Source organism: Xenopus laevis, chromosome 5L (genome assembly GCF_017654675.1).
Source record: "Xenopus laevis strain J_2021 chromosome 5L, Xenopus_laevis_v10.1, whole genome shotgun sequence".
In the NCBI taxonomy this organism is placed as follows: Eukaryota; Metazoa; Chordata; class Amphibia; order Anura; family Pipidae; genus Xenopus; species Xenopus laevis.
Genome location: NC_054379.1, coordinates 46,026,677 through 46,050,477, shown reverse-complemented (window position 1 = coordinate 46,050,477; position 23,801 = coordinate 46,026,677). Strand labels below are relative to the sequence as shown.

General features: G+C 37.4%; 1 protein-coding gene across 4 annotated transcripts in view; it reads right to left on the bottom strand.

Moving 5' to 3' along the window:
- Window positions 1–23,801, bottom strand: part of utrn.L (utrophin L homeolog) — a 391,980-nt gene that overhangs the window by 179,559 nt on the left and 188,620 nt on the right. Inside the window, exon 1 of one of the 4 annotated variants that reach the window (XM_041562716.1) lies at window positions 22,824–23,583. The exons of the other annotated variants lie outside the window; for them this stretch is intronic. Within the exon in view, the coding sequence (XP_041418650.1) occupies window positions 22,824–22,967 (144 nt within the window). The 5' untranslated portion in view covers window positions 22,968–23,583. Of the gene's footprint in view, window positions 1–22,823; window positions 23,584–23,801 lie in introns of those variants that run through there. 4 annotated transcript variants of the gene reach the window in all.

The window sequence follows — 23,801 nt, the reverse complement described above, 5'->3', positions numbered from 1 at the left end:
CATACCTTACTAATGTGAGGACTACTTTAAGTCATGATTTCCCATTATGATCTACATCATAAAAGCATTGTTAGCATTCTGTTTCATCTAAAATACCACTTAAAAATTGATTTATGAGAAATGCATGTTGCTATATTTAACAAGCAACTATTTCTTATCTAACCATAACAGAATAAATATCTGAATGAAAAGCATGAAATAGGAGGGTGATTTAGACAAGCTGTTGGTTGAGAGTGTCTTGAGATCTGCTAATCACCAGAGGTCTACTGGTAGATCCCGAACTACCTTCTGGACACCCCTGGTGACGTGTAATCGCACAAGGGTAGTTTGGCCACATGCGACTACTTTACTTCTGTAAATATTTGCATGTATGTTATATACACATATAGTGGACCTGTTATCCAGAATGCACGGGACCCGGGGTTTCCTGGATGAGGTCTTTCTGTAATCACCTTACTTGGTCTGCTAAAATCAACGTTTTGGTACTGATACTAGGGCCGTCATCAGGAAAGTCTTTTTCACCTATTAAGTCCTAGGAATGTGTTTTTTTGGAATATTTTATATATATATATATATATATATATATATATATATATAATTCTACATAAAATAATATACAAGTAAAGGATCCGTTATCTGGAACCTGATATCCAGAATGACTAGAATTATAGGAAGGCCATTTCCCGTAGAGTCCAATGTAATCAAGTAAATCCAATTTTTTTTCCATGTAATAGTGTCAGGGGGCCTATCAGCTCCCAGCGGGAGTAGTCCAGACCAAGGAGGAAGCATAAGGGTTAAGTCCAAGTTCACAGTATAGACAAGGGTTCAGGAACAAAGCGTATTCAAATCCAGGCAGAGGTTGAGCAGGCACGCAGGCAGAAAGTAGCAAAGTCAAGGTTCAGGCAGGGTCAGGAATCCTCAAACACCCAGGAATGTTCCAAGCAAATCCTACGATTGGGCATTGAATCGGCGTTCTTTTATTTTGAATTTGGCGCTGGCTTGCATGACATCGCGTTGGCGTCCTGACGCCAGCGTCGCTGTGCCACCGCTACCCACATGGTAGCTATGGGCGCCACCATCTTGTCTTTGATGCCGAAGACGGAAGACGCACCGTCGGTCGTTTATGACAAATAGGAAGACAATACCTTGTAAATAATCCTAACTAAGATATAATTGATCCTTATTGGATTTAATTAATGTTTGAATTATTTTTTTTTTAGCAGACATAAGGTATGGAAGTCTGAATTAGAGACTTATACGGAAAGTCCACGGTCCCAAACATTCTGGATAACAGTTCCTGTATTAGGTCATGTACCAAACATGAAACAAAAACAAGACCTCTACTCTACAAACAGACAATGAACTATAAACACTGGGAAGAAACAAATAATACTTGAATGTACTGTAAATATCGCATTTTCATTTTTGTTGTTGCAAGACCTTTAATTTGATCCCAGTGGAGAAAAAATTGAATCTCCATGGACTGTGTGTGTCAATGAAATGCCGACTTGTACAGCACCTGTAAGACAGCACAAACGTAGGGTCCGGGAACAAGACTTCACCTGGGAAACGGCTGAACATTTAATTAAACCTTTCATGATTAGTGTCTGAATTCTGAATGAAAACAAAAGAGTGAGGATGAGTTGAAAAAGTAATTTGACTTAAAATGTTCACTTCTGCATCTATCGCTAATGCAATCATAGGGACTGGCATCCCTGCTCCCTGCTGGCAGAGCCCTGTTCAATTTCGGTCAAGGTCACGCAGGTTTTTCTGAGGTTATGCTCTGCTTCTGGCTCCGCCATGGTGCAGCCGTTAGCAGAGATGGCAGTTTAATTACCAAGTATAATACTGTACGGCCTATGCTGTATTTCTATTATACATTACATTCGAATTTTCAAAGGAATTATCACATTTGGAAATAAAACTGATTTAGATCAAGAGACAATGGGGCAAATTCACCAACCCCTGAAAATTCGCCAGCGACCGCTTCGCTCACATCGCAACACTTCGCCAGGCATAGATTCGCCAGGACAACGCTAATTCACTAAACTCTGAAGTTGCGTCTAGGGCGCCGAACGCTGGCGAAGTAGCGCTAGCGTTATTGTGGCAAATTAATAAAATAAAATATTGCCCTACACATGAGCCCAGTGTATAGTTTATGTGCCATATGTTAAGAAATGTAGGGGGAAGCCGGTTACCCCAGAAAAAATTTACAATTTTTTGCAGCCTATCAGCCTGAAAAATGAAAAGTCGCCAGTGTTTTTTGGGAAAAATTTTCAACTATTGTTTGAGGAACTCCTATCTACTCTATTGCACTTCGCCTGGTCTGAGGTGGCGAAGGCAAGTCTGGCGCAACAGGTAACGTTCAGTAAAATCCGCATCTTAGTAAATTTGTGCAGTTACGTCCATTCACCAGAGCGCTCCTTCGCTACCGAAGTTACGCCAGCGACCGTAACAAAATGATGTCACAGTGGCGAATTTTCGCTAATGTTAGTCACTTCGCCTTTTAGTATATCTGCCCCAATGTTTTTTTTAATAGGCTATTTCTATGTAAATAATTTAAGGCAGTTTATCATAAATATTCAGTAGTCTCTCTGTTGCAGACCATACTACACAGGCACCCGACTGAGACCCATAATCTCTACATAATAAATATACTTAAATAGCCAGCGATGCACCCAAATCAATTACTGTCTCGAAGACCAAAGGCCACATATTTGATGTCAGTAAGGTATGTTTTGAACCCTGCTGCAAATAGAGATGATGAAAGTGCAATGAATTCATTACTTGTCATGATTTGAACTATAAATCATTATTTCTAGTGTGCTCATTAATTTCACAGATACCACTCACCCCTCCACACACACACACAGATTATATTTGTATGGGTCAAAAAATCTAACTTTTATTATGATTTAGAAGGAGATTATTCTGAGATAATTTGCAATTGGGTTTCATTATTTATAATTTGTGTTTTTTTCTTATTTAGCTTTTTATTCAGCAGCTCTTGAGTTTACAATTTCAGCAATCTGGTTGCTATGGTCCAAATTAGCCTAGCAAGCATACGTTGATTTGAATAAGATACTGGAATATGAATAGGATATGGCCTGAATAGAAAGATGAGTAATAACAATACATTTGTAGCCTTAGAGAGAGAATCTTAAAATAACACATACTGTATACCATTAGCTATTCAGTTATTTAAGCAGGTTGAATAAATACTTTACATTTAAAAGCCAAACTTACATTATCCAAATGTCTGATCAGGCTAAAAAGGCTTTCTGCTTGTGGCAGAATAAAACCCAATCAATTTACTGTTAATAAGGCTTCTGCCTCATTAACTAAGTGAAGTCTACACAATCGCACAGTGACCTTGCATGAGCAGAATGATAGCAAATCAACATGCTAATTATGTGGTCCCTGGAACCTGGTCATCTCTGAATTACCTGGCACTCTACCAGAGCTATGACTAATAAGGCATTCTGCCAACCTTATAGAAAAGATATCCGAGTTATGGCAATAAACGTGTACCTTTTCTAATCCATTTTCTGATGCATGCTGGGAAATAATACATTAAGAGGCATATTTATTATGCAGTGTAAAACGAAATTCGCCAAAAAAAGGTGTAAAACAAATTGTGTAAAATAAATGGCAAATTTATCAAGGTGTGTTTTTTTTTTACACCATGCGAACGCCAGATTTGCCGTTGTTATTTTACAATGCTTCCGGCGGAAGTCACTAAGAAAAAACACAGAAAAAATGTTTTTTACAAGGCGAAGCCTAGTGATGTGTGGTATATTATCCCGCCATTTTTTACATCACATAATACATATTTCCCTTAATGATTTAAAGGAATTGTTCAGTATAAAAATAAAAACTGTGCAAAATAAAACCTGTTTTCAATATAGTTAGTTAGCCAAAAATGTAATGTATAAAGGCTGGAGTGACTGGATGTCTAACATAATATCCAGAACACTACTTCCTGTTTTGCAGCTCTCTTGGTTTCCACTGATTGGTTACCAGGCTTTCGAATCAGACCTACATGCTGAGAATCAAAAGCAAACTCACTGAACAGTTATGTCCCATGTGGCCCCCCATAAAGTCACTGACTCACTACACCCTTGTGATAATTTGGCAAATTGGTTGGATTGCACTGAAATCGGTCGTTCGTCAAAGAAAAATCTTTGCGTCTATGGGGGCTTAACTCATAGACAGTCAGTTCACCTACGACAAATAAGCAGACAGAGTGATTGGGATCTGTTATCTGGAAACCTGTTATCCAGAAAGCTCTCAATTACGGGAAGGTCATATCCCATAGCCTCCATTTTAATGAAATAATTAAACATTTCAAAAAAGATTTTTCTCTGTAATAATAAAACAGTACGTTGTACTAGATCCCAACTAAGATATAATTCATCCTTATTAGAAGCAAAACCAGCGTATTGGGTTTAATGTTTGAAAGATTTTTTTTAGTAGACTTAACGGTATGAAAAACCAATTTAAAGAAATACCTCTTATCCTGAAAACCCCAGGTCCTGAGCATTCTGGATAACAGGTCCCATACCTGTACAACAGGTAAGGGAATGAACAGCACTGCCTTCTAAGAAAGTGGCCAAATTCCAATTCTAGAGCTTCTAGTTGGTTCTGTTTTCACTTCCTCGGGGTAAATAATTTGTACTCCCACCATGCAATCACACTGTGTGCTGGGAGTTATTTGCTGATAAATCATGGGTGCACTGAAAACCATTTGCAGTAAAGTCACCAAACATGACTCAAATGTCTCTCTCCATAAATATAAGAATAAAACCTTCTTATACACAGAATAAGACATTTTCTTCCAAGAAATGGGTTTGTAGTTGCTGGACAGTCAGATATAATCTATCCAGTTATTTACTATACTTCGAATGAAAAATCCTGAAAAAATTGTGGTTTGTTGTTTTTTTTTATATAAAATCACAAATTTTTCAGAATTCATTAAACCCAGAGGATGAAAAAGTCAGAATCTGAAAATCTGTCGAGGTTGCATATAAGTCAATGGGAGAAGTCCCAATGATTTTTAGAAGTGCGCTGTGTTTCGTGCAATACCCCGAAGTTTTCAGAGTTTTTGGGCAAAAAAGTTTTCGGGTGAAAAACCCGCAAAGCAAATTTTCGGGAAAATGTAATAATAAATAAGCGTAAAAAACCTGAGCGGATTTCATCAGAGATTGTAGCAGAAAATGTTGAGATAAAATTGGACTTTGATAAACAACCCCCTTAGTGTGTTCTAACTTCTTGGTCCTTTAAATTCAGTTGCATGCTTAAGTTCATAACTCAATCTATGCTTTGCATCCATTTAATCAAGATCTGGCGAAAGGCTGAGAGATATAATTAAGCCACTACATAATGATGGACTGAAGGAAAGACAAGAGCGGCGTTTTATTACCAGAAGTGATCAAAGGCTTATTGCCCCTGTTACTCTGCAATCTAGAAACATATTTCTGTTTTAGATGCTGGACTTGTGTTGTCAACAAGACTGAATTAAATTAGATGGAAGTCGGACTCATCATGAGGTTACTAGCTTTACAGATACTTATCAAATACTGTCCATTTAATGGCAGGAAGAAGACAGCGCTGCTGTATAAATTACCACAACACTTGCTAGGCTTTCAGAATTGGGAGAAAGTCAAATAAGCCATTTTCCCATTGTGCTCTCCTTTCCACTTATTTTCTTTTTAGATTAAATTGTACCAGTCAAACATTTCGGCTGCCTGAAGAGATATGGAGTGACCTGGTAAATGGTCTCTACACTTTGGTACATCGGATAATGATATAAAACTTTTTACTTGGGGAAAAGACAGCTATATATTTAGAGGCTTAAAGGGGTGGTAGAGAATGGCTTATTCTAAGCAACTTGTGACCTTTATTTTTTTATATATTTTTTAAATTATTTGCCTTCTTCTTTCAAATTTCATTGACCCCCATTAAGGTAAGGCTACAAATGTATTGTCATTGCTACTTTTTATTACTCATATTTCATATCAGGCCTCTCCTATTCATATTTCAAATCAATGCATGGTTGCTAGAGTAATACAGACCTTATCAACCAGATTGCTGAAATTGTTAATTGGAGAGCTGCTGCATAAAAAGCTAAATAACTCAAAAGCTACAAAAAAAAAAATGAAGACCATCTGCAAATAATAACAATATCAGAGGTTTTATATGTTTGATCTGAAGGTAATAATATAAGATCGAATGTTTTAAATCCATTTAAACATAGTTTAAAATGTTTTGTGCCTTCGGCTAACCATATTCTGAGTTTAATGTCCATCAATAAAATGTAATTACATATATAAAAAGAAATAAAAACAAAGGAAGTCAAAAAGGTGGTTTGTTAAATAACTAAGTCATCACAATTTTGCACTATTTAGTGTCCTGTAGAGAAAGGGGTTAACACTTTTATAAAGCATGTATAAAGAAATGCAAATTAACATGCAGAAAAATGTCTTCCTATTCTCCTATAAATCCCAGTATCTCTAATTACTGTACCGAAACGGCATGAAAAGATGTGCCAGGCAGGTGTTTCATTTATTCGCTTTCATGAATGCCGGTGCAACTGACCAGATAATTGCCAGGAATTATTTGCCTTTAGCATTGCAATTCAAAGCACTTTATCTCTCGGTTGTTCTCAGATTGTCTTATCTAATGAAGTATTGATTGGTAAATGTTTGGCTGGTGTACCACACATCACACATTTATTTTTCTTCTGTCACTCTTAGCCATTCCATGCCAACTTCGGGCTTTGGGACATTTGTCAGAGTTGTTGCCTGCCAAGATAGTTTTAACCGCTAATAGCAACAATCTTAGCAGTGTTGTGTCTCACCCCAGGGACAGCAGGTTGTTTAAATTGCGGTTCCCCCAATAAGTGTGAATAACTGTCCCTATGAACAGGAGCACATTATCCCAGCTCAGCTATTAATGGATTGGCTGCCAATCATGAATAATGTCTGGGGACTGTTCTTTTTCTTTACACCCTATTAATTAAAACAAATCCAAAATAAAGCATATAACAGCACTCCGATTTCATTAGAATTATCAAATTATCAAAAATTACATCACTGTGCCACCAATTAGTACAAATCCGTCGATTAAAACCTTTAATCACATGTTGAATTTTGATATGTCTGCTCGTCACAATATGAAACGTAATTGTAGAGGGAATCTCACAGCCCAATTGACTGAGTTCATGCCAAAAATGGGGTATTTTTTCCCTTTACAAGATGGCATAAAATGAAGAAGTGCCTTACAGTTCTAGTGAACATTTAGTATGGGTAAATGCTAGCATTTCAGGAGGTGCAAGAACTTATTGTGGGAAAAAAGTTGTTTTAATTTACTTCTGCTTCAAAAGCTCAGGTTATGGGAAGCATTTTCTACTAATGTCACAATTCCCTGTGCTGGGAAAAAAAATTGTATCTGGCAATCCATCCGGAACCATAAAATGGCATATTTGCATAATTATCAACATGGCATTTTCCATCTTGGCTTGAGATGGTACACCAATATGCAATGCTCTAGCTTAGTATCTGGAAACCGGATCTTCCCATCCATACCTAAAGCCCTAGTGAATGGCAATAGAGTGCTATATTTTATTTTTTTTAAAACCTACACTGAAACAATGAGCCTCATTATTCAGCTATAAATAAAACACAGTTTTATGAATAATTCTTACACTTTAATAATACAGGTATGGGATCTGTTATCCAGAAACCCGTTATCCAGAAAGCTCAGAATTACGGAAAGGCCATCTCCCATAGACTCCATTGTATTCAAATAATCCATATTTTTTTAAATTATTATCTTTTTATCTGCAATTATAAAACAGTTCCTTGTACCCAATCCAAATGAAGATATAATTAATCCTTAATGGAAGCAAAATCAGAATGTTGGGTTTATTTGGGGGCTGATTCACTAAGGGTCGAATATCGAGGGTTAATTAACCCTCGATATTCGACTGGGAATTGAAATCCTTCGAATATCGAAGTCGAAGGATTTAGCGCAGATAGTACGATCGAACGATCGAAGGATTATTCCTTCAATCGAACGATAAAATCCTTCGAATTGAACGATTCGAAGGATTTAAATCCAACGATCGAAGGAATATCCTTCGATCAAAAAAAGTTAGCCAAGCCTATGGGGCCCTTCCCCATAGGCTAACATTGACTTCGGTAGCTTTTAGATGGCGAACTAGGGGGTCGAAGTTTTTTTTAAAGAGACAGTACTTCGACTATCGAATGGTCGAATAGTCGAACGATTTTTAGTTAGAATCCTTCGATTCGAAGTCGAAGTAGCCCATTCGATGGTCGAAAAAACGTCGAAATTCAAAGTTTTTTACCCTCGAATCCTTCACTCGAAGTTAGTGAATTGGCCCCTTAATGTCTAAATGATTTTCTAGTAGTTTTAAGCTATGAAGATCCAAATTACGTTAAGATACATTACCTGGGAAAACCCCAGGTCCCGAGCATTCTGGTTAACAGGTCCCATACCTGTGCTGTTTTTCCTTGTGTAAATTAAATTTTTATAATTGGAAACACGGACCATCAAGTTGAACGTTTTCATCTAAAGGTGACTATTCATGGGTCAATTGGCTACTATCTCCCACGATAGCCCCAGGGGCTAAACGGACAAAGACTTATGAAAGTCATACATACAGTAGTATATCTCACCCTTTCTATTGTTTAGGTAATAAGCCGAATCAGAAAATTAGGAAGCAAAAAGGAGCAGCTGCTCTATGCTTTCTTATCTGCCGATGGATTGGCAGACATGGTGCATCAGCAGATAAAATCTTCAAACAGCCTGATCACCAAACAGACCAATATAAACATGTAAGATTGGTATGTGGATAAGCAGTTTAGTGCTTGGAAAAACACAAACAATCTGAAGCCTCTCTAATTTGCTATCTAATATGAAAAATGGGATTTAATTTTATTAGCAAAATGCACACAAACACTCGTTTTCAATTGAACTGTACAGATAAAGAAAAACTACTATGTATATTAATGACCCTTAGCAACCACCAGTATGCCTGCTCCACATTAAAGGTAATTAGAGATTTGTCGCCAACATTTTGATGCTCCTAGAAAACTCCAGAAAATACCCTGCTATAGTCAATACAAATAACTGTCTCTGAGAAGTCAAATCCCATTATTGCTCAAAAAACATGGACAACAAATAGCACAGTGCACCTTTGCCCTTTTGTGGAAAACCCATTTTTTGAAAAACCCCAGGCCCCAAAGATTTGGGATATTAGATACCATACCCAAGTTTATTTTCTAGATACATTTTTTTCTACCAAACAAGCAAATTTGACAAGGGTAATCCATTCACGTAAAGGAATGAAGCATTTACATTGATTCTTCCAGAGAAATAAACCAAAAAACACAAATATGATTTACGAAGTAATTTGCAGATGTCGATTTTTTACAGTCTATTCTGAAGGTTTGTCTGGCAAATGATACACACATTGTAAACTAGTAAGGCAATAAGGAGGCAGAATCAGCGGTGGAAAATCATTCTAGCGAATGGTATAATTTTTACCTTGCATTTTTATTGTTCCTATTACAAGGTACATTGACTCTAATCTATTGTGTGCATCAGCTGGAGGTTTGCAGACTGTCAATAGTCATTTTATATTAAAAAAAAAAAAAAAAGTATTGTAAGTCATGATGTAACATTGTAACTCATCTTTTACTGAATTAGAGAAATAAATATTCACTAAATGAAAAGGACATTGCTAAAACTTTTTGAAAGTGAGAGGAAAACAATCATCAGAATGTATTTACTTTTTCTTATGAATTTTTTCAAACATGAAATATGAATGACAATGAGTTTTAAGGGGGAATGTAATAAAAGTCGCAAAGAGCAAAACAATTTGCACTAATAAGACTAAAAATCCACATCTCGCAATGCAATATTGTTCCTTAAACTGTTATTGCATTGCGAATTATAATTGCGCATTGCAAATTTTAATTGCGCACTCTTAAGAATTGCTTGAAGGTGTCGTAATCTTTCGGTGCAAACAATGACTTTTTCAGTAAGAAGTTTTATTACATCAACTGTGCATTGGCGCAAACTATAAAATTTGCAAACAGTCTCCCGCCGTCGGAAGTGGTCGCTAAACAGTTTCCGGGTTCGCAAAAGCTAGATTAAATTCTCGTGAAGCAAAATTTATTCGCGCAAAGGCATAACTTTTCGCATTGCGAATAGTTTTTCTGTTACCGACTTTTATTACATTCCCCCGAATGAGTTTTAAGGGGAATGTAATAAAAGTAATAAAAGTCGCAAAGAGCAAAACAATTCACACCAATAAGAATAAAAATTACATCTCGCAATGTATTATTGTGCTTGCATTGCGAATTTAAATTGCACATTGCGAATTTTAATTGCACACTCTTAAGAAGTGCTTGAAGGTGTCGTACTCTTTTGGAGCAAACATAACTTTTTCAGGTAAGAAGTGTTATTACATTTAATGCGCATTGGCGCAAACTATAAAATTGCCGAATGGTCTTCCACTGTCGGAAGTGGTCGCTAAACAGTTTCAGGGTTCGCAAAAGCTATATTAAACTTTCCCGGGATACCAGGAAAACTCCCGGTGGGCCCAGGTGTCAGTGGGCCCTCTTGCTTCTAACCATTTAGCCTATTTCATGGTCATTACCTATTTCATTATGAGAAAAAATGCTTAATCATGGAGGAATATAGAAAGTAGATATAAGAAGACTATAAATAGATATAAGGAGAATATAGAAAGTAGATATAAAAGACTAGGATAATAAAAAGGTTAAGGAGAGGAGGAATAATAGTTTGGAAAGTGGGCCCATAGTCTTCTGTAGTAGTTGTTTTCTGGTGGGCCACTGGCATCCCAGTCCAACACGGGTAACCCCAACGAAATGTTATCATAACTGAAGGCCCCGGCTCCCTACAGCTGTGCAAAACAATAAAGTGTCACACTGTATAACAGAGAAGAACAATAATTTGTCTTTTTAAAAGTACAATCTTAAAATAATGCAGTCATTTCATATTACATATTTTATGACTATTCCTACACACACACTAGAGCAAGTAAATTATTTTGAGTTTGGCTGTCACCATCTGGTGACCCTATGATTTAATTATTTGAAGCGATACTAAATTCACATTTGGTAAAATATCTCTAGAAACAAAGCAGTGTTAACGCCCAAGTATAGCCTTCATTCAGTGCCAGACACATCTGCTATGTTTTTTTGTTTTTGTTTTAATCTATACTTTTGTATACACTGCAAATCATGGATTATAGTGATTTACTGCTAATAAGCACCCGCTCTGCTATATATATCAAGAACAAACCAATGAAAAGCTAAAATGATCTCACCACCAATTTTAAAGACAATGACCTGCTGATTATTCATTCAACGACGACTTAAATAAAATCAACGAAGCTAAGGCATGTGGAGAAATTCATTCTTTTTGGTACAAATACTGATTTTTAAAAATGTACAGCCAGTGAGAAATCAGACAGAACTTAACCGCAATAGGTCCTATTCTGTGGTGTCCTGCTAAAAGAGGAGGAGTTTTCCACAAAAATAGGCAGGGATTGGGTATAACGAGGTAGGATCTGAGCTGATCTAGCTGATTTTAGGGGAAAATGTTATAAATGCACTTGTAAAAAAAAAAATATAGAAAAAATACAGAACACAAACCTTTTTTAAAATGTTATTCTATTATTGTTCAAATTCAACTGTTTTATTTATATAAGCGGTGCATATTACAATTCTGCCGTGGATAAATAAAAGGGGCATGACTGTGTGCAACCTGTGCATCCTACAAAGGCTGACTTTGGAAGGGCTGAGACATATGTAGTAATAATGTACATAGTAGGACAATGGAGCAAAGGTAGATACCCTGCACAAAAGCTCATCAGGCAACAATTGCTTGTAGTCACATTTGTATAAGAACTTGGTCAAATGCAGTACATTGCTTCAAAAATCAAGATAGGACCAAGTTCCTATCCACGGTTATTTCCTATGAATTGAGGCTTCATTGGACGGAAGCAGTGGAGACTGGACCAAAGTCATTGAATCCTGTTCTATATTGTAATTGAGAAGTACCCAGTGTTGGACGGGCCCACCAGCGCAACTCCAGGTGGGGCCAATTGTTAGCTTGCCCTCCTGCTCTTAACCATTTGACTTCATTAAAGTATGTAAAGTAAAGAGACTATGAGAATACAGAGGTTGAGAGAAGCAAAAATACTTGAGCCTACGGTTCAATTACACCTGTTGTTGAATCCACTTTCATACTCACACGCCTATCACGGATGAAAACCATCCATAACAATGTCACACAACTTGAGTTTAAGCTTGGAAATGCACAGGAATATTTTTAGACAAGCATCACCTTTAGGTTAGTGTTAAAAGGTTCCTTGGGACCTGGACAATAACTCTATCTTGTCTGACCTACTTTGAGCTTACCAGCAGCCAAGGTTTATTTTACGATAATATGTCCTTTATAGGGCAGTGCACCAACTCGGCCCTGTGGAGGTAATAAATAAGCCATTGCATTTAAGACCAAACTGTCACAAATGTAGATAATTATCTAGAAGATGAACAAAAATCCTTCCCATCTACCTGCACACAAGCCCAGAGGGATTTGATGCCTGGAAGCATATTCTTCTATATGCACAGTTTTATGCATACAGGGCCCAATTTCCTCCTGCCATAAATTATTCAGAAACAAATATGAAACTCTGAGCTTTCAAAATAAAAATCCACCAACTTGTTTTTTTTCCCCCTGAAAGTTTCACTATCGACATGGGTTTCTGTCATTCCTTTGAAGAAAATTAGGAAATATGTACAGTATCAGTGACAGCTGTTAAGATCTTCAGTGTCAAGCAGCACAATGTATTCTTACACTCAACCACAAAACAGCTCTTATTAGAAGGTGGAAGTGAAGGAAAGCTTCTTATCCTGCTATCAGCTCTTTCAGGGGAATTGAAGGGTAAGATTTGTTAATTACTCTGTATTTTACTTATTTCTTCCTTTCCACATAGACAGTGGCTAAACTCTTGTTTATAGTTTTAAACAAAAGGACAACATGTGTCATATTACTCAACAATGGACCTGAAGAGGCACTTGGGCTGAATCCTTACAAATCTGCCATAATAGATACAAGTAACCCAGAACATGTTTTAAAGAACCTACATTAAAGGGCCTAAACCATCTGTTTAAATGATCTATTGTACAGTACTTATCAATCAAAAATACAAATTTAGAATCTTGCTATGGGTATTATATTAGCACACAGGGTTTTATTACTATTTTAACAGTCAAACCCTGCCTGCCTGTCAGCACTCTTTCAATAGAAAGATCCTTGGCTAATACACACATGTATGGGTGACAGACGGACACTATATTTTTGGAAGGAGATCCTCCTGTAACTACTCCATGTGTGTCAGATGGGTACTTTCCATTAAAATAACATTATGACTTGTGAGATGTAGACAGGAGTGTTTTAATTTCCACTTTCAATTTTCCACCTGATGTCAGCAGAAAGAAAAAAGGTCCACATTGCAAAAACATCCATTATATGGAAAACCCAAGGTTTCTGATAACAGGTCCTATATAAAGCCTATTTAAAGCCAGGCACATTATAGAACATGAAGGATATTTTTATTTACCTTTTCTAAGCATTGCAAGTTGCAGCTTCCACTGATATTATGTAATGAAAATATGTAGGTAATGAATGTTCTCTGGGCAGGATAGTGCCTAATTATATCGTTTATTAAACAATTACATAAAAACAAAGTGAACGTATTCCTTATTTATAATTAGGAATCTTTTGCAGTTCAAATTGGCTGCTTAGGAGAAAAAAAACGTACAACTTGAGACTGAGCGTGGAGAGCCTCCTGCTTCCAATATAGAAACATATGTTAACAAACTCATAACACTTTGAAGACCTGATACATGGATCCTTTCCTTCTTTAGTCAGCAGTAACGAGAATCATATGTCATAGGGAAACAGATTAACTACAGAGCTCTTCTCTATACTCCCCAAAATGACATTCTGCTCCAAAGGAAGCAATATAACTACAGTACTTTAAACATTCACTTTGAGTGTTAGCAAACTTGCGCTCAGTGCTTCCAGAGGCAGAGGCTTGGTGGCACGTTGTCTAGCTGCGTGACCGTATTAATAGGCTCTAACTTATAACAAAGCCCAGTTAGAGTAATAAATGCAACATTTCTGATTATCGAATACCATTCTGAAAACCCTGTTCCCTTAAATTCACCAGCAACTGCATCATTATTAAATGCATTGCGTTAACTTTTTAAATTTTTTAGAAATCTTTTAAAATGCATTTTTTAGGTTTCCTGTATAAATATAAAAATGTCCCCCTTTATTTTCAGTTATTTTAAGCACAGAAAGGCTCACAGGTGTGTTACTTTGTAGGCTTACTGAAATCAGGTGGTGTGCATGTATAAATTCTTATATTTAAATTCTGAAGAAGATTCTGAAAATGTTACACAGTGGGGCTCATTTATCAACACTGGGCAAATTTATTCATGGCAACCAATCAGATTGCTGCATGCATTGTTCTACTTGCAGCTGGTTTCAAAAAGCTAATCACGGATAGGTTGCTATAGGTAACTGCCCATGGGCAAATTTGTCCAGTAATGATAAATGAGCCCCATTGACTTGTGGATTATACCACTGATTATTATATTAAGAATGATAGCTAAACAGACAGACAGGTAGATCCTTTAAACCTATGGATAATGCCAGTGCTCACAGCAAAATCCAATAAATGAAGTCTGGGTTATAAGTTTTCTGTGTTCCATAGAGATGACAGCTGTGACTTAAGGTCACTTTCCCACTTGCCAAGAAAAAAAACTGCTGCTAGGTCCCTAGGTATAACGGCATAACTAAAAATATGCAATAAAAGGCATCAAAAGGCAGAGGCTCTGAATCGCTGAAAATGTTTATATGTTAAATCTTAAGATCGATTTTTGGTCTTGACTCTACTCAAAGATGAGACTTTATCAATCCCTGTAGGATGTTGGCTGATCTATCTTGCCAAAGCGAACAAAAATGACAAGTTGGGTTGATATTCATTTGCAGGCATCTGCATATCTAAAGTAAGTGAAAATACAGGATGCCAGAAAAAAAATTGCCATGAATTAGCTCAATGATCTATGGTTAGTAGTTTTTGTTCTATTATCTCTTCAAAGCACATGTGTCCAGTCATTTGATCTCTGCTACTGACTTACAGTGACACCTGCAGGACCTCAGCATGCATGCAATCCCAGTGCAAGGACTCTACAGCTGCTTATTCTCTTCCATTCAGCAGCTATCTATTGGAAGTAGGGATGCACTAAATTCAGGATTCGGTTCTGCCTTTTTCAGCAGGATTCGAATTCGGACGAATCCAAGTGCCTGGACGAATCCAAAAAAATCACATGACTTTTCATCACACAAACAAAAAAGTAAAAAAAAATCCTAAAATAGTGGATTTGGTGGATCCCTAATTGGAAGCAGTTGCATGCATGAGCATTATGGTAATGTTTACCTGGCATGAGCTAGGCTTCTGATATTATATTGTCTGGCCTGTACAAAACATGAACAAGTGTGTGTGTATATCTATCTATCTATCTATCTATCTATCTATCTATCTAAACGCTCCTTTTTATACAAATATAAGAAGGTTTGAAGAGATCTGGATGGGGGCTGATTTGTGTCTTCATTTACAAGTTACATTCATGTTATGTGACACTAACAAAGGTGTTTTCTGATGTTCCAAGGAAGAGTTTATCAGACTCTTCTTCTGTGTCTTCTTTTTGTCCGACACCCAACCTGCCTACTGTGCCACAATGGTAACTTTTCATTAATCATTTGGGATTATTACATTTAATAACAGGTATAGGATCCATTATCAAGCACACTTGGGACCTGGAGTTTTCCAGATAACGGATCTTTCCGTAATTTTGATCTTCATACTTTACTATTACTAGAAAATTATGTAAACATTAAATAAACCCAATAGGCTGGTTTTACTTCCAATAAAGATTAATTATATCTTAGTTTGGATCATGTACAAAGTACCATTTTATTATTACAGAGAAAAAGGAAATAACATTTAAAAATGTGGATTATTTGGATAACATGTGGTCTATTGGAGACTAGGGATGTACCGAATCCTGGATTCGGTTCGGGATTCGGCTTCAAATCCTTCTGCATGGCCGAACCGCATATGCAAATTATGGGCAGGGAGGGAAATTGCATGACTTTTTGTCACAAGACAAGGCAAAAAATGTTCCCCTTCTCACCCCTAATTTGCATATGCAAATAAGGGTTCGGTTTGGTATTCGGCTGAATCTTTCACAAAGGATTTGGGGGTTCGGCCGAATCCAAAATAGTGGATTCGGTGCATCCCTATTGAAGACATTAAGTAATTCGGAGCTTTTCTGGATAACAGATTTCCAGATAACGGATCCCATACATGTACAATAATGTAAAAGACTGTTACTCCCACTTTTAAAGTGAATCCCTTTTGTTAATCATCTCATACCACAAATTGCAGTTGACATTTTGCTTTACATCTGCTCCTTTTCCAAGGAAAGGGAAAGTATTAATCATTATACACGCTGTCATTAGCACGCTTACACTCACCTCGAGAAAGGTCATAATGTCAGTTGAAATGTAAGATTAATAAGTGGAGAGAGATGATCTTTTTTTTTAGAATTCTATGCAAATTTACTTTACTCTGAAGCTCTCCAATCTATGCATATTTGATGTGTGACCATTAGTATTGCATGTTTAAAGATATTATATGCATGGAGTCACCAGGGGGATTAATATATGTCTCTTCTCAAATATTAAAAGTTTTTATTTTTTTAAAATCTACACACATTCATTTTGACCTGACCTGTTTTGCCTTTCTAGTAACAATTTTCATAGCTTTTAAATTGGGGGAGGCAGCTAACTGACCTGGCTACAATAAAGCAGTTATTTCACAGATAACAGGTAGCAGGACAGAGGGTAATATATGCAGAGGGGGGGGGGATAATGTGAAAAGAGACAGTCAGATATATCTATCTATAAATATATATATATATATATATATATATATATATATATATATATATATATATATATCTACTGTATAGAGCTTTCATAAACAAAGATTATTGCACCCAATAAAGCTAGGTGAATGACTTCTCTTACTGATCCTGCTCATTCAGTCCCATTTGTTTTTCAGAATGCTCTTCTTTCATCTATCTTGCCTTACTAAATAAATAAAGGAATTACCAACGCTCATTCTAAGCTATGCAGCAGTGCTGACCAGCAGCAAAAAGCACCCATATACCAGCCGTTATTTGCACACAAAATGAAAGAAAAGGTCAGCACGCAAGTTAATTCTGTGTAAATATATATATATGAATAGATATTACAAAAAATTAGGCCTATAATATAAGACGTTGACCAAACACCTCTTTTTGTTGTAATATTTATTCATATATATATATATATCTATTACACAGGCTGAATTCAGTGCATTGACGAACCTTTCCGTTTCTGAGCAAATAATGACTGGATATGGTTTCTAGAAGCTGATCCACTTGTACAGTTGAAATTCTTTTCTGTTTTTACCTGCTGGATGGGTTATTTCCTAAACAACTGTGACCCCTGTGCCCTATAAGCTGCTCTCCCTGTACTTTTTCCTATAGTGGTTCCAAAACAACAAGAAATATCCAGCAGATTAACCTACTGAAGGCCTGGATCAACAGATTAAGCTGCAAACTACAGTTTCTAACACAGGGGTCTCCAACCTTTTTTACCTACAAGCCACATTCAAATTAAAAAATGAGTTTGGGAGCAACACAAACATGAAAAAAGTCTCTTCGGATGCAAAATAATTACTCTGATTGGCTGTTTGGTAGCCCCTATGTGGACTGGCTGCCTACAGGAGGCTCTATTTGGCAGTACACCTAGTTTTGTGCAATTAAAACTTGCCTCCAAAGCCTGGAATTGAAAACTAAGCACCTGCTTTGAGGTCAATGGGAGCAACATGTTGCTCCAGAGCCACTGGTTGGGGATTACTGATCTCATGTAACGTGATGTAATCTTTTTTTTTCTTTTCCCAAATGATGCATGTTCTGGTGGGCATTTGCTAGAGTATAAATATGCAATGTCGAGACTTTGTTCTGTATTTCACCAAATCTCCATTTGGTATTCAGATGGATCTAAAAAGGATGTCAGATCTGGCAAACCTCCTGCAATGACAGGACTATGGACAGTTCACATGAAATATACTAAATATGAATGCATTAATAGATTGGATGTGTGTGTGTGTGTAAGCACTGATTAAAAATACAAAATTGCATAAATGCCTGTCCAGCAATTGATGAAACAGGCACAAATCCAGAAACAGAACTAGAGGGGGACAGGCCCTGGTGCAGGACGCGCAGCCGGGCCCCCCGCCCCCCTCAGTACAACCGGATCTGGCCGGGAATATGCGGCGCGCGGACTGCCGAGGGGCCCTGAGGGGGTGCGGGCCCTGGCCCGCTCGCACCCCCTGCTCCCCCAGTAGTTCCGCCCCTGCACAAATCTATCACTATCCAATATCTCTATTCCTCCACCCCATTATCTATAAAAGCTGAGAGCTGGTAAGGAGCACCCAGAGGGTGCCATAAAAAATGCATAGTGATAGGCTACATTCTGTTTGTAATAGGAGCAGTGAAGTGAGGTTGTTTGTGTTTTTTCAAACAGAACTTTACACAGTTTGAAACTTTATCAACCATCAAATGAAAAACATTTGTCCATAAATCACATTTGCACTTAATCCAGACAGAACAGAAGACAAAGCAATTAACCACACATTAGAAAAGGGTCATTACTCCAAATGAAGATTACATAAGCGTTTTTTTAGTATTCTATTAATGATAATGAAGTCATAGCAGTGGCACAGAATATTCCTTCTCTGCTTACTTGCATATATACTGTACATATAAACCAAAGTTGCCATATTGCTTGCCTTAGGTCGTTAATTCTGCACAAGAGATTGCCTGCAGATCAGCTGCAGAAATGGTACTTCTAAGGCTGGTGGCACACGGTAAGATTTGGGGAAGATTAGTGGCCCCGCGAAACAAACGCCTCTTCTTAGGGCGATTAATCTCCTCATAATGCCTTCCCGCAGGCAAGAATGTGAATCGCCATCAGGATGGCATACGTATCGATTTGCATTGTGGGGAGAAGAAGAAGAGGCATTTGTCGCAGGGCGACTAATCTCCCCCGAATCGTACTGTGTGCCACCAGCCTAAGGCAAGCAATATTGCAAATCTCATATATAAAACAAAAAAAACAAAAAGGTGCTTTTCCAGCTGTCCAACTGGAGTTCTGCTGCCAGATGCAGCCCCCAAGGGATTTTTATGGCCACAGCATATCAAAGGCTTCCAAAGAAATGTTACTTATTATAAATATAATCAGATTACTATAACCAGACGACCAAACATGTACTAAAATACAGAAGAGGCTCACTAAACTTTTTAGTTTGGACAGTACCGGCTACCTCTTCACACTAAACGGTCGTTCTCCATATAATTTAAGATACTTAGTTAATGGTACCAATATATCCAAAACTCCTTTACTCACTGTCCACATACCCAGATTTCATGCAGGGTAAGGACACAGAAGAAGTTCTTTCCCAAAATATTTAAATGGTTTAGAGCTCACAGTTGGTCAACACATTAAAGGCACCCTGTCATCCAAAAACATGTTTTTTTCAAAACGCATCAGTTAATAGTGCTACTCCACCAGAATTCTGCACTGAAATCCATTTCTCAAAAGAGCAAACAGATTTTTTTATATTCAATTTTGAAATCTGACATGGGGCTAGACATTTTGTCAATTTCCCAGCTGCCCCTGGTCATGTGACTTGTGCCTGCACTTTAGGAGAGAAATGCTTTCTGGCAGGCTGCTTTTTTTTCCTTCTCGATGTAACTGAATGTGTCTCAGTGGGACATGGGTTTTTACTATTGAGTGTTGTTCTTAGATCTACCAGGCAGCTGTTATCTTGTGTTAGGGAGCTGTTATCTAGTTACCTTCCCATTGTTCTTTTGTTTGGCTACTGGGGGGGGGGAAAGGGAGGGGGTGATAATCACTCCAACTTGCAGTACAGCAGTAAAGAGTGATTGAAGTTTATCAGAGCACAAGTCACATGACTTGGGGCAGCTGGGAAATTGACAATATGTCTAGCAACCATGTCAGATTTAAAAATTGAATATAAAAAAATCTGTTTGCTCTTTTGAGAAATGGATTTCAGTGCAGAATTCTGCTGGATCAGCACTATTAACTGATTCATTTTGGAAAAAAAATTGTTTTCCCATGACAGTATGCCTTTAAGGGCTGTCCATTTTGTCATTTGTTTATACTCATGGCAGCACCATTCCTGAATAGAGCTGAAATAAAACATCAATGTTTCCTAGAAATTAAGTAACTTTTATTTACATAGAAACATTTATTACCTTTAATATTTTTCCCCAACATGTACTTCAGTAGCAGCAGTAGCGAAACCTGCCGGATTTGTGCAAATACTCTCCATGCACCAGAAACATTGCTTCTTACTCAGTTTGTTCAATAACTACTTTTATGCGAAATGAAAACAATTTATAATACCGCACAGGGGAATGTAAACTCATTAATATCAAACTGAAACTACAGCGCAGCGCACACATACCAAATGAAATCTTATCTCCACAGTGCAAAAGGACTTTTGTGCCAGAAATGTTTGCCTATCAAATACCAATTAAGGCTCTCGATTAACATGCACAGAATATGAGGTACATGTGTATCACACAGCTGCTGTGCCAACTAGAGTTACCAAATTTTCTATAATATTATACCAGCCTTCCTATATCTTTCTTTCCTATAATAACACTGGAATCAGGCATAATTGTTACTTTCCAGGTCAGAAGGCAAAACTAGTGCCAACCCATATTCTTATGACATAGAAGTAACAGTTCCCAAATTTGCCAAATATGTTACCCCTTAGTTCCCAATCTGCTGGTGCAAGTGAAAGCATGAAAGCCCAGCAGGGGCAGCTGTGAACATTATTAACCATTATTTAGTGAATAAAATACCCCTCTTTAAAATACACGGATATTATAAGTTACGTGGAGTTACGTGACCATATAAAAAGTGTTTTTTTTTTTTTTACAGGTCTCTGAGATGACTTCTAATATCCTCATATTTTGCAATAGGGGTACTTTATTTATTAAAAAACACAAATTTTAGTGAATCATGTCATAGAAATGACATCAGTAAGTTACAATTATTTTCTAAGGATATAATTTACAGGATATTCATAGCTCTTGTGTATTATATGTCATAAAAACCAGGAGTATAACTTGAACTTTAAGTCATGTATTATTGTTAAAATAATTACTGGATACATCTTATGCTTGAACTTAAAAAGCAAACTAATGCACACCTCCAAATCCCAACCCTATTTGACCTTCATGGAAAGCTTTCAGGAGTTTCTACAATAGACATTCACCCCTAATTTCCCCCAAACTATGGCTTCCATCACTGTAGTTATATCCTTTAGACATCCCTGTAGAAGATGGCAAAAAACAAATCAAGCCTTCGGGAAAGAAATGTGTTCTGATTCAGTACTGAACAATATTGCGATATTAACCTGTCAGGTATTGATTCCCTCCATATATTTATGCAAAAGGTAGCTAGAGACGCTGTAAATAAGAAACACTGCTTATTATGCGGATCAAGTCAAAACTCCAGAGAAATATGCAGTAGCCCATATTCTTAAGTCCAAGCAAGAGGATACATTACACAGTTTTAGGTTTTTACGAAAATTTCAAGTAACAAAGTTTATATTTGCTCCAGGCTTTAATGCTCAGAATCAGCCCATCTAGTCACCCAGATAAACAACCAGCACCCAGGGTGCAAACCATTCCCATTTGTAAACAAAGCCATGTGTACTTAATGCAGCCGCTGGAAAATTGCTTTTCTAGTAATGAATCAGGTAGGGAGTGAATATAAATGAATGGAAAAGGAAACTCCTTGTGCCTGCTACATTCTAATATGCATGCTGCTCAGCAATGAATCCATCTACGTGCAAATTCAAAGACACAACTAGGCATCCTGGGATTTTACTCAATTACCCATAATGTCAGTACTTGATGTGCAGCCGCACATGGGAAGTAAATACGACAAAAAACGAAACGTAGTGTTTTGTTTTTTTTTTAGTTTTCTCAGAAAATTAAACAATTTAGGAACCTGATTTAAATTCTGGGGACAACGTAGAAAAGAGAACAATGAGACAAATAAAACAAATTAGTTAACAGTAGCGAGACTGAGGAAGTTGTCCCAGTTCCTACAATGAGTAAGTATCTGTCAGTGAGCAAATTTAATGCATCCATCAGGGTAGGAATTACATTAGCTGCCAGAGATAACCCTATGACCAAAGGCACGGGAAGCCCAAAACTTCATTAGTGACAGCAACTTTCATCCTTATGCCATACAGATAAGTGGAGGGAACCAAACGTAAAAAAGAAGTAAAAATAATTAAATTTCACCCCCAAAAACAATCACACTATTAGAAGTTTTTAGATACACATATTTTTTATTTAAGGTTCCTGGAAATTTGAATTCTCTCAATAGTGGATGCAGAAATATAGAGAACACAATAACAAAGAGAAAAGTCAGCTAAAAACAAAACACAGGCAAAATTAGACATAAATAAAACATAGAGCAGTTGCACAAACTCACAATCCGGCATTGGCAGAGGTCCAACCCCACAGACTCACCTTGCACAGTTTCTGGTAGCGAGGAGAGGACACTGCCATCCTTTGCAAGTGATGCAACAAGACCACAACTTTCTGCAGAGATGTTCTCACCACCGCCATCATTTTAAGTTTGCCACACTTCTGCAGGCACCTCAGAATTTGCATTATAAATGAAAAGCGGCAATCATTCCCTCATGGTCACTGGACAACCATTTGCCAGCTGTCTGAGCATGCTCCCTTCCAAATATTAAGGGGAAAAAATGCTTTCGGGAGAGCAAAGCTCACACTGCTTTCAAAGGCAGGAGAGGATTTCATCTCCTAAGTTTGATTCCCTGAAAGCAAAATCCTTAGTAGGCAAGGTCTGGAGAGGCTGAGATTCCGTGCTGAAGGCAAAGCAGCAGAGCCAGGCTGCCTCATCCAAACGCCAGCTTATCCTTGTGCAAACCCATTCAATAGGGTGTGACTTAAGGAAGCGTAACAGAAAAACTGAAAGGCATTGTGGAGCCCCTGGAGAAAAGATGATGGATATACAAGTGAAGCCAATTTCCCGTAGCCGCTGTGCACCGAAGGACAGAAGGAGCAGGAGAGGGAGGTTTGCACCCTTCCAGTGAAGAATGTGTTTTGTTCCCTGTTAGCTCGCCTCTGACTGAATGCAGCTCCACCACAGAGAACTACAGACTGGTATAAATCTTCCCAGGGACACTGAGGGATAGCTGCTCTAATTCTGAAAGCCATACGCTAAATGCTAATTGAATTAATTACACGCACAGGCAGAGGATGAGTAATACCTACAGAAAAATCATCAGAAAGTGGATAAACATTTTAAGATAAAATATATTTTGCTAGAGATGTTTGTTCAATTCAGCATTCAGCATATGAGTTTAACAGCATGTTATTATTATTACTATTTTTAACAGGACTCTCGAGCATGAGAGAGACATCGTTTCAGCAAGCATAAGAATGCTGTAGGCACAGCTCAGATGAGGACATGCTTAATGC